General features: G+C 42.4%; 1 protein-coding gene across 14 annotated transcripts in view; it reads right to left on the reverse strand.

Moving 5' to 3' along the window:
* Nucleotides 1-703: 703 nt before the first annotated feature.
* Nucleotides 704-12,406, reverse strand: part of SRPK2 (SRSF protein kinase 2) — a 153,302-nt gene continuing 141,599 nt past the window's right edge. For 6 of the 14 annotated variants that reach the window (XM_068929753.1, XM_068929744.1, XM_068929767.1 and 3 more), the window contains 4 exons: nucleotides 9,583-9,652; nucleotides 8,794-8,886; nucleotides 8,233-8,325; nucleotides 704-2,355 (listed from right to left, as the gene is read on the reverse strand). In XM_068929753.1, coding sequence (XP_068785854.1) covers nucleotides 2,171-2,355; nucleotides 8,233-8,325; nucleotides 8,794-8,886; nucleotides 9,583-9,652 — 441 coding nt within the window. In that variant the 3' untranslated portion in view covers nucleotides 704-2,170. The remainder of the gene's footprint in view (nucleotides 2,356-8,232; nucleotides 8,326-8,793; nucleotides 8,887-9,582; nucleotides 9,653-12,406) is intronic. The other 8 variants (XM_068929810.1, XM_068929795.1, XM_068929841.1 and 5 more) reach the window with 2 other exon arrangements.

The raw sequence follows: 12,406 nt of genomic DNA on the forward strand, positions 1-12,406 counted from the left end.
GTAACGTTACTCAACTTATCTGGCTTGCATATAAAACTTCAACGCCTATTTTCTTTCCAACAACAAACTTCCAATTAGTTGCAGCAACTAGGCACTACTAACGGCAACGCCAGGTGTGAAGTGGAAAATCGTTTTTACCTCTGTTTTTGGATTCCACTGTAGTATTTTTCTTCTCATCAGGGTCATCCTTGTTGCCTTTAAAAGAAGTTCCAGGATAGAGTGCTTGAGGAGTGGATGGTCAACGTACTCTGTTCCGAAACCCAACTGTTGGCATCACCTTAGCGGGTGGATGTGTTTCTCTTGGCTAATGCATTTTGTGCTGCCCCCTACTAGGAGGTGTTCCCTTTTCTTTTTGGCTGGTTGGCTGCACACTCTTACCAGGGAAGGGGTAATTGTTTACTTGTTCAGAGTAAGTTGAATGCATTTTGGGAAACAGTCTTTTTCAGTTCTGTCCCGTTTCATCTAGCAACCACTTGAGTGTAGCCCATTGTTCTACGCTACAGCCTTCAGTATTTTCTCATTTATACCAGGTAAAGTATTTTATGAAGTATGTATCGTGCAGAAAGCTGCTTTTCACTTTGGATAGGCTTTTTAAAAAAACAAAACAAAACAAAACAAAACAGCACCACCCTACTGTGAAATGTAACTGTAGCAAACAGTTGGATTTATGGCTAGCAAACATTCCAATGACCAGCACACTGTCTGAAAAAACAAAACACTTTAATTAGACAACTGCAAGCACCTCAAACAATTGGTTATTGTTACAGCGTGGGGCTATCGTCTCACAATCTAGTTATTGCAAAGGCATGTGAATAAATTTCATATGGACAAAGTCAAGGAAAAGTGGCACCATAGTTTACATGAAAACCAGAAATAAGCTTACATTCATCCCACTGACTTCTAAAAGAGGCCAAAATATACCTCTATATTTTACATTCTAAAAATCTGTATTGCCTATAAGCTTCGGTCTATGTAGCTTTTTTTCCTAGGAAACACATAATTTTCGCGTGCAACTTACAAAGGGTAATCATATGTCTAGTTATGGGAAAAAAAATTAAAGCTAGTGCAAATTTTTTTAGAAACAAGTAAAGCTATGAATGGAATGAGCATGATCTTCTTGCTTGCTGGGTTATTTTACCCACTGCACTGTTAAATACTTGCACCTAGCCTTCCTCAACTGATTCCAAGCGCACACTTCTATAGAACATCAGTAATTCTACACAGAGAGTGGTTCTCATGCTCAATTTTTAATTTTTTTTAAGGTATAGTACAACTTACAGTGCTTATAAAAAGGCAACACCATATGGTACCATGTCTTCACTATCACATTGTAAGGGAAATTGCTGTTTTTTTTTTTCTTCTTAAAAGCACTTAAAATAGGCAAAAGTTCTAAAAGGGAGTGCTAAATAATAATGCATACTTTATTAGAAAGAAGTCTAGCCTTCCTTTAAAGTGCCATTTGGGGAATGAAATCCTGTAAACCAGAGCCATTTTGTTTAAAATCCAATGAACGGGAACTGCTACAGAATAGAAAGTTTACACAATTCCTTAAAGCAGTGTAAAGTCCACTACATGCAATTTGTTTGCTATAAAGCTCTCTAAAACTTAGTAGCTTTAGGCTGAAATTGAGTCCCCAATCCCATATTTAAATGGAAATAAACATTTACAGGGTGCATTTACATACACTATAATACAAGAATGACGTCCCTTTGCCAGAAGATAAAATTGTACAATTCCTTGTCGTAACTTAGTTCTGACTTGATAAATTTCTTATGCTCGTAAATTATATAATATGCATCAGCTAAAATATTTTTTTTTTCATAAATAGTTACAAAACTTGCCAAAACACATGGGCGGGGAAGTTTTTTTTGTTCAAAAAATCTGACATCTGAATGCCACACAACACAAGAAACAATGCTTAAAGACACGTTAAGTGTTTTCTGAAGAAAGTGGGTCAGTAAACTACTAGCTGAAGACAAAAAGACTACCCTTCCCCCAAGAACACAGTGCACAAAAAGCAAAATGTCAAACAGTACCTCAAGCAAAATAAAGGTCTGAGGATTGAAGCCAGCTCACGTGTGATCCTGCTAAAGGATTTCTGACAGTCACCCTTTAGGTCCGATGCATTGGAAAGTGGTTGCTGGCTTATTTTTACAGTTGGGAGAGTTTGCTAAGAATTCAGCCATGGATGCCTAAGGCATTCTCCAGCTGAGGCTCGTTTTTCTGGGACCATTTCTAGCATGGGAATCAGGAAATCTGTAAACTGTGCAGCATCTTCATGAGGCCAACCGTACTTCTCCACAAGCACATCAAAAAGACTCCAAGGTTTCAGCTTGGTGATGTGTCGGAGTTCTCCTGGAAACAGAAATATAACTGGTATTACAAAAAGACCTCGTTATCCCTGTTTATGACTAATCCCTGTTTAGCTTTTTTTTTTTTTTTTTTTCCCCTCACTCTGTGTTCACAGCACCTTTACCATGCTCCAAACAGCGTCAGGCAGGCCAGTGTATTGCAAGCTTGCTTCAGGTCAGAGAAAAGGAATATATCTGATGTCGAAAGCAAACTGAACGTTGTTACACCAGGAGTCCACTGTAAACATGATTTTATCTTGATTTTTTTTTTTCCCCCGTTGCCTGCTTGCTGCCTTCCTTATACAAAGAGGTATTCATATGCATGCTCACACTGCGTGCACAGAACACCGCAGACCTTTTCTTGTTGCTTAACCAGTGACCCAAATGTTACAAAAACTGCTCAGAGCTGCAGGACACGGGCTCTCAGCAAAACCGGTTACTGCGTCTCCACTGACAACACAGCAACGCATTGATTAGTTGCAAACCAGGCCAAGCACAGAAGGTTTTACATTGGGCGTTCGGGCTCCATCTCCCAGGCAAACCCACCCAAGCAGCTTGGTCTGAATTCTTCTGGAGAAGGAAGAGCTGCTCTGCCCAGGTCTCCAAAACCCACCACCAACACGAGGAGTGGCAGAAAGCAAGAAAGAGCTGCATTCCACCGCAGAGACTGCATGCAGCCAGCATGGCAATGTACTCGAGACCAAAACAAATACTGAAGTATGAGCGACTCCTTCCGCCATTCAAATCTGGATTATTATCCAGGGGAATCCAAAGGTCATCCTGTTTGATGGGGAAGGCGGGCTCCTCTGACCCTGCTCCCTCCTCCTCCGTTGCCGTCTCCGTTTGTCCCAGACGTGTCTGAGCGAGACAGGCTCTAGTGCTGCTACAAAAAGCACCACACCTCAGAGATTGGGTTGCCCAGAGAGGCTGTGGAGTCTCCTTCCCTGGAGATACTCAAAACCCGCCTGGACGCGATCCTGGGCAATATGCTCTAGAGGACCCTGCTTGAGCAGGGAGGTTGCACTAGATGATCTCCGGAGGTCCCTTCCAACCTCGACCATTCTGTGATTCTGGGATATTCTTTTTAAACCAAGTGGTTTGGCAACCTAATTACTGCCTGTGGCTGAACTCAGCTTCCTGTAACCTACTGCCCATAATGTGCTATCAGATGCCAACTCGTGGGTCTGGGCTTTTGCACACCCCTGTGGCTACAGAAGTCCCACGGCAGCTTAAGAGCCCTTGTCTTCAGACTCCCTCTGGGAATCTAAGTCTCTGAATGCAATGTACTAAAAACTGCCGTATGCCCAGCAGGACTACTGGGCCGCTCCCAGGGTGCAACACCCCACAACACAGCTCTGCCGGCACATTCACAGAGATCCCCAGACCCGCCTTCCCCAGGGAACCCTGGGCGTTCACTAGCGGCGTACGTGTGCAAAGCTCAGTCACTTGCAAGAGAAAGACGTGACCTCCCAGAAATATAAAGTCAAGACATGCGTCCACATGCACGACCCACTCTCCTTTCTATCTTACCGTTCAACTTTTGAAAGGATATTGAGATAAAGAGGAACTAAAGCACATGATGTTTTCTGCCAGTTGATGTCTGCACACTCACAGTATAATACCGTTCAGTCCAACAAACAAAAAGACTTTGGCTTAGGCCTACATACACCCATAGCATGTGACTGTACAGAGGGACAACACAGCTCGGAGAACTTTATTTATTTCCAAGCTTACTCGCAGCCCTTAAAAATCAATCACTGTAAGCCTCTTAAATAAGAAGTGCTGAAAATCTTAACCTTTTGAAGGTTTGTAAAAGTGTGCATTGCTGCCTACTAACAAAAACAAACTTTAAAATAAGAATTTATAAACAACTCAAGTATTGTGCAGCAAGTAATCTCAGTGTCAAAAACCATCCACTACATACAAAAAAAAGATGAAGAAAATGAGTCTGTGTCCATAACTTCTCCAGGTTATAGTGTTCACTGCAAGGGTTGCCATAAACATTTACAAAACTACAGCAGCTTGGGGGGAGGGGGGTTACTTTTTTTAATGCAACATGGCTTTCGCCTTTGTATTTCAATTACGTGGTTTTTAGTTATTGTATTTTCAACAAAAAAACCCACAAACCTACCTGAAGGCCTGCAAATTCAAACTTATCATCCATTTTGTTCATAAAACATATTTGTAATATTCAATTGTAGCATTCTCGTATTTGCCTCTTTCTTTCCAGTCTCAGGTGACAGACAGCCAGTCTGACTGATTGCAGGATGAGGTTCCCGGTTCTTTGTAGGTGCAGAATGGAAACCGAGTCCATACTGTTTGCATATGCTTCCTATCTTATTTTCTGAAATGGAGCCTGAATTTGAAATATCCAAGCAAAGACTAATACACTCTGGGGAGCATAACATTCTTTAGCGTCTTTCTGCTGAGGAATAAACTCATCTTAGTCCTATGATTTGAAGGTTTCCAAAGAAATTCAATTGTGAAACATTTAAGAAGATGGAATAGAGTAGAAATTATCTATGCATGGACCAAGAATTAAATTAATGCTTCAGTTTTCCATAAAGATAATGATACTGACCTTGAAAATTTATTAACAAAAGTTCTTTGTCTGGATTTCTGATAACGAAGCACATCATACATACATACGTAGGAAATTGCCTGAGAGGACAGTGGAATTATCGGAACTGTAAGAACCAAGTGTGGCCAAAGGGGCCACAGCACTAGACTGTTTTGAAAAAGGAGGTTTTAAGTCAGAAGGAAATTATTAAGGCCATTTCTTGAGGGTCTGTTGAGGTGAAGATGCTACTTAATACTTCTTTGTTGACCACAACACAAAAAAGCAGGGATAGTCTATGAAGTTTGTCAATGACAAATTTGAGATGTCTCATCTAGAAAGAGGATAGTTCCTTGAACACTAAGAAATGGATGACGTGAAGAACTTGAGAAAAAGCAATGGGATATAATTTGCTACTACAAATTCTGAGGAAATGCTCCAGAGAACTAATACAAGAACTTCTGGTAAGGTCCTACATTAGAGCAGATGTGGCAAGAGAGGCGGAGAAGAGCCTTCTCCTTCCCTTCCAGGATGTTAAATAACGAGCAGTGCTTTTCCTTTAACAGCTCCCCACAGGCAAATCCTCCAGTAGCTAGCCAGCATCTCACACAAGTTTAGCTCACAAAGAAACAGGGTTAGCAAACAGCAGTTCATTCAAAGAGTCTGCAGAAAAAGAAAAGAGGCCGAGCTCTAGAAAGACAAAAGGACTCACTAGAGCTATTACTGGACCCAGCATAAATCAAGATGAGACCTTATGAAATTTTCGGAAGAGACTCAAGACCGCACCTCCTGCAGCCCCTAACTAACTCAAGTCTTCAGCCCACAAGCAGCTCAGAGGCAGCATAAAACGCGGGGGCTTGCTGGCCAACTATGAAGCATATCATTCCCCACGGGCAATCAAATGCAAATCCCTCCTGGATGGACCTGAGGGAAAGGATCTGCAGCACCAGAGAGGCTGGGAGCACTGCGGTGGCCAGGAAAAGGGAAGGGAACCTCTGGTGCCTGATTAAAGAAAAAAATCTCAAGTGACTGGGTAGGAAACTCAGCGCCTCAGTTTTCCCTCTTCCACCATGGTTCACAATTTGTATTCTTCTGCAAAGCCTTTCAGTTTTCCTGTTTTATGGGAATTTGTGACATTAGAATAATCGCTGCTATTTGAAAATGCCATGTGGGCTATTCTCTCATTCATCTTGCATTCGCGATTTTGCTCTTTTCTGTAAAACAGGTGAGTTCCAATCCACTTAGCTTACAGAGCAAGCTCGGACTTAAAATTTCATGTGCACAGTGAAAAGCGCTTACATCTTCCATCGAGCCAACAAAGGCGGTGCCTCCACAGACTCTATTTATTTTCGAAATTTAGGACTCATAGGACAACAGCGACTCTCTGCAGTGGAAATTCTACAGGCAAACAAGATGCTCAGGAAGGCAAGTTAAGTCCTCCACTTCATGTTAATTTTAGAAACTGCCCTCTCTTGTAAGCCAGAAACACTGCTATTATTTAATGGTTAGGTCACTTTAAGGTTGTTCTTTATGACCTCATTAGAAAACGCCAATCAATCAGCCTGGTGTATACTAAACATTAGGAACATGAGAAATTCCTTAACAGGACAGCCTGGGGGGTCCCAGCTCAGTATGTGTCCGATGGTGGCAACAGGAGCTGCTATTTAGGGAGCGCTCATGAGCCTGGCCACTTTCTGCAGCCCGTTCCCCTCTCTCCCAGGCCCTGGGAGTCCTGCATTAGGGAGGACAGGAGAGCATTCTTTCCCAGTCCGCTTTCTGTCTTGTACATTTATGGACCTGTTGTCCCTTAGTTTGTCAATCTCTTTTTGAACTTGCTTGTACTGCCTGTCTTTACAGCCTCCTGCAGCATCGAGTCGCTGAAGTTCACCACCTGCTGTGTAAAGACATACTCAGCACGTCTGTGTTTTAGATGCATCGCCTGCGAATTTCACTGAGTGCCCGTAACTCTCATACTGCAGGCGCTGGTGAACGACAGCTCTGCATTCAGCTCATCCACGGCCTGCACAATTTAGTAAACCTTTATTATCCCCGCCATGAGCCTTCTCCTCTCCAAACTTTCTCCAGCCTTTTCGGCCGCCCCTCCTAAGGCAGTTGCTCCATCCCCTTGATCAAGTCTTCTCTTTACCCATTTTTGTACCTTGTCTAACTTGATTAAACCCTCCTTACGGAAATCAAGCCACACAGAGGTCATTGCAAGCTCGGAACAGGCCGTTCTCACGCAACGGGCGAAAGACTCACTGGCTTGTCTGCCGCCTCGTCACGCCAGGCTCGCACCGCCCCACGCCGCAGCCTCGGCCCCCCTCGCTGACCCCACGTGCCCGAGCAGCTGCGCGGCCTTGGGCGCCGTGCCCCGCCAACAAGCCGCGTGCTTCAGGCACGTGGCGTCGTGGCCAAGAGGGAAGCTGTAGGTGTTGGGCAGGAAAGCACAGCGGCCAGCTGCAGTCGCCAGCCCCAGCTGTTCCCACCACACAGCGTCGTCTCCTGCCGTAGCCTGTCACTCCATACAACACCGCGCTGTCTCATACTCGGGGGGGGAACAAACGACGCAAGTCTCACCACATTCCTTCGTGTGTTCAAAAACCTGTCTTTTTAAAGACCACAAAACAAACACAAAATGCAAGAAGGTAAAAGAACCATAAAGGCTGATGGGTTTGCTAAGATGATTTTTTTGGTTCTTGCGGCGACTGACACTTTGGTAAAACACCAAACGCAGCTAAGTCCTGGCTCCTGGCTGGGGCTCTCGGGCGTTGAAACAATTAGTAGCATCTGAAGTGAGATAGCACTGCGCATGGAAGAGCAGCTTCGTCCGTGGCTCTGTCACAGAGCTCTCTCTTCTGTCACTCTCTCCTCAGGAAGTTTAAGAGACTCTGAGGACTGCGCACATCTATGTACCTATTGCCCACATATTTGTTTTCCACCTAGTTTAATCCTTATCAAGAGCATATGCCTGATCATCATATATGATCAAAAGTGGATGACAGCTCATTTTCAATCAAGCTACAAGCTATTCGTTATTTGATGATTCCTTACATTCACACAAACATTTGACAACAGATTCACAACAGCGTTAGCTAATCTCCATACTTTGTTGGGTACATCCCAAAACAAGTTTTACGCAAAAAACTCAAACGAATACTGAAAATGTTCGCTTTTCTTAGAAAGGCAAGTTTACACCAAAATTCTTCTTTTACAAGAGCTCTCCATTTAAATGGATATATTTCTTCAGTACCCATAAACGAACGAACATATTCTCCTTTTTGGATAGTATTATGCTTTAAATTAGTGTTGCATAAATACCGTTACCTTTTTTGGTGAAAAACTCCTTGGAATATTTCCCCAACATAGCGTATTTTCGAGGGATTTTTCCCAGCAGTTCAATGATCAATGCTATGTGGTCTGCATTGGAGAACATTGCCAGCAAAACAGAAACATACAACAGTTTAATCAGTACATTGCATGCACACACTAACACTGGCCCGGTACAGACAGAAATAGATTGATCCTGGTAAAACAAACACATGCACACTAGTCAGTGTGTTGAGCGTGTTGATAAGGCTAATGGGGCTCATTTGGAAAAACTTGCAGCAAAATTGCCTTGTGAAAAAGACATTTGAGGATCAGCTACTCTAAACAGGTTTTGCCATACAGTTTAAAATGTAGCAATAGTTACTTTTCAGAAAGCTGAGCTAAAAAAGTTGGGTTTGTCGTAGATTTCTGCCTCTAATTCATGTGCATTTGTTTTTCAAAACTGTTTTTTTGTTGCTTGATTTGAGAAAATGCTCTTTAGTGGGACATGTTACAACCAGCAACAGCAATTCCACTTCTGTCTGCATCACGGCACCTTTCAAAAAGAAGAGGTACTACCTCTGCGATTGAAGAATTCCCGAGAATATTTTCCAGATAGAGCAAAGTGCCTTGGGATATTGCCTAGCAGCTCTATGATGTGTGCTATGTGGTCTATGAGGGAGAGAAAAAAAGGATACGGGAGTGGAAGGGGCAGGGAAAGGATGGGATAAAAAGAAGAGGAAAGAAACTGGAATTAGTAAAAAATCAGAAATAGTTTCAAATCAACAATGTTTGCAGCAAATCCATGCAGAGGTTTCCAGGATCAGCAGAGCGCTGGCATCATTAGCAGCATTTAGGAACAATGAATGATGCCCACATTACCACTGCAAAGGGCATTTACAAGCAAACAAGCATGAAAATGGACAGGTACACAGATGGAAGCAGGAGTTAATTCTGGTTTTAAAAAAATTAGTAATTGCCTGATTCAAATAAAAATACACAATGTAAACATTATTCCACTGTCAAACTTATAAAGATCAATTTTGACGTTTCTTTCATAAACTAAAACGTTGTTATTCTCAATCAAGGATCCACACATATGCAGTCTTACAGGAAGGGCACTTTAATTCCTTCAGGCAGTTGTTAAGTAGAGGACTATCTGCAGAAGGGAGTTTTTGCCCACCCACTGCTACTGACGGGACTTAAAACTAAAAAGAAAAAAATTGTATTTATAATCTAAAAACAATGTGTATGAACAGTTCAATCAAATACAAAAATTAACCCCACTATAAGCTTGCTAGAAACTTAAGAAGAGGAGTGTGAAAACATACAGAAACTCAAAAAGTTTCTCAAAGGATTCATTCATACCTTCGTCCCTGGAATAGTCTTCACCAGAATGCGGTTCAAACAAATAATCTCCAGTTGCTAGCTCAAATGCCTATAACATAAGAGACATGTTTATCAGTATTTCAGAAATCATTATTTTAATTCTATCATGTCAGTACAACATCGCAACCGTCTTGGAATCAAGAAAGAATTAGTTTCAAAGCTGGTGCTTAACAAGGTCTAAAATCGGACCTAAGACTCAAGAAAGACCACTTACCTGGCAACCACCCTTTCTGAAGTACAATCATAGCACGAATCCGGGCTCTGGAGAAAGTCCCATGCTCAGCACCAAGCCAACTCCCTTTCAGTACGAGAGGCTGGCAGCGTGCGACAGGCAGGGAGCCTGAAGCCCAGGCGTTCTCCTTAACCAGGAACAATGAAGACAACAGACAAAGAACGTGGACCTACGGCACCCATCCAACCAGTAATTCCTGGGGCTTAACTGGCTAACCAAGAAGTATTTCCGCCTTTTTCAAAAATTCAGCACTGACCCCCAGTGCTAGGAAGTCTGCTAACAGCATCTGACTGCAGAGGAAGCGATTCTGAAGAAAAGCAGCTACATACTGTTACACGGCAGGGAAGTGGGAACAGAGCCTCAGTGTAAGTTAACATTAAATATGTTTTAACGTGCTAATGTGTTACGTGCTAATAATGTTAAATAGGTGTAATTAATGAAACTCAAAGTTATTTCTAAGAGAATAAAGAGCTGCACTTGTATCTGAAGGCTATTTATCTTTCAGAGATCCAATGCTGGAAACTGAAATTAAAAAAGTCTGATTTGGAAATAAAATACGTTTTTAACAATAGCTAATCACTTGCAATTATCGCACAGGATAAACTCTTTCTTCCTTGATGACTCTAAATCCAGAATGTTTTTTTAAAAAGGTATTTTTGTTGAACCACAAGTCATCAAAATAAATACTGCAATCATGGGGTAAAATACTGCAACTGCTATTGATGAAGCCAATCAGAGCAGATACCATGATGACTGATCCCTTCAAGCCACTGAACTCCTTGGATGGAGGCTCACCCTCCATTAGGTCAATGATAAAACTCCCAGTAGAGCAGTTTCTCCTTAGGGGCACGCACCTCAAAATCCCCAGAGCACAGAAATAACGATGAGAGCACGTATTTGTATTGCAAGCATGGATTAGTCTGACTAATCTGCTGAACACTTCCCTCTGCTCTCTGGATTTATTCTCACAGTACGTAGGTTATCCAAACAGCCCCAGGAATCTAATTCCTTTTAGGCTGCATTAAGTACGTATCAAAGTATTTTTCCTCTTCAAGACCAGAAAAAGCATCTGATCCAAAAAAACACTCCAAAAATCAGAGAGAACTTCCGGGCACGGCGCTAGGAGGGAATTTCGCTCTGTCAGATCATTTGCTACACAATATTTGTTTCCTGAAAATAGATATGCTCTTCTGTTCCAATTCACAGCCTAGAGTTGCTGAATCACCTGTAAATTTAACCTATTTATGGGCACTTGGCTTCTTCAAGCTGTGAACCGTGGAGTGATCCAAGCCGTCTATTGCCAAAACAATTTATTGCAATCATAAATGGCAGTTGAGAAAGCAGGTATGTCCCTTGCTGACATTTCGGTTAATCCTACAAACAAGTCTTTAATTTCTGAAGTCACTGTCACTAAACGCCAAACTTTTTTTTTTTTCTCCTACACTGATTTCAAGTTTGAGAGCTTTCATCACACAGCTTAAAAAAATCTGAAGAACTTCATAAATTATCAGGTGTTTACATTAAAGAAGCTTTTATAGTACCCAAAACAGATCACTGGTGGAGACCTCTAAAAAGAACACAGAGCATATTGTTATTCTCTTCAGATGAGACTGAGAAACCCCAGACGTCCCCTTCACCTAATGAGAATAGAGTCGTTGAAAAAGCTGGGCCAACTTTTCCATGAGAACACAAGCTGGAGGGGGGCGGGGGGGGGCTTATTTCTGAGGACATTAAGAAACGTATACCTATTCAATACAGATTCTTGGAGAAGAGAGAAGACGTAGCTGAATTTAGCCACAAAGGTAGATCCTCTAACGAATAAAGTTTCTGTCCCCGAGCTGAAGTATTAGTAGCTGAATATCTCTGGGTGGGATTAAAAAGATTAAATTCGAAAAATCATAAAAACTCTTCATAGAGAAGCACAAGAACTAAGCATAAAACAGTGACACACACTTTTAAATCTGATAATATTCAATCATCACAGCTGCAAGTCCTCACAGATTCAGGATATTTATACTGCCTTTTCTCTGAGCAGAAACTAAAGTTTTACGAAATTATGATGCTACTTCTTTTTCCTTTTTGTGTAGCTTTGACTGCATGCCCAGGATGGGTTGGAATCACAGCTTTTTAGACATTTCACAGAAGGGCACAACAGACAGGCTTGGCAGGAACCTCTGGAGACTGCTCGGTCCACCCCCTCGCTCAAGCAAGGTCAGCTGGAGCTGGTTGCCCAGGGCTGTGCCCAGTTGGGTTCTGAATATCTCTTAAAGACGGAGACTTCACAACCTCTCTGGGCAACCTATCCAGGGTTTGACCATCCTCACAGTAAACAAGTGTTTTCCAACGTTCAGGTGGAATTTCCTGTATGTCAATTTGTGCCTGTTGCCTCTTGTCCTGTCACTGGGCATCACGGAGAAGAGCCTGGCCCCGTCCTCTTTACACCCTCCCACCAACTATTTATAAACATCGCTAAGATCCCCCCAAAGCCTTCTCTTCACAGGATAACGTGACTCTCCTAAGAGGACTCTGCACCAGGAACGTGGAAACTTCTGACTCAGATGCACACAGAGG

The sequence above is a fragment of the Struthio camelus genome, chromosome 1 (genome assembly GCF_040807025.1).
Source record: "Struthio camelus isolate bStrCam1 chromosome 1, bStrCam1.hap1, whole genome shotgun sequence".
In the NCBI taxonomy this organism is placed as follows: domain Eukaryota; kingdom Metazoa; phylum Chordata; class Aves; order Struthioniformes; family Struthionidae; genus Struthio; species Struthio camelus.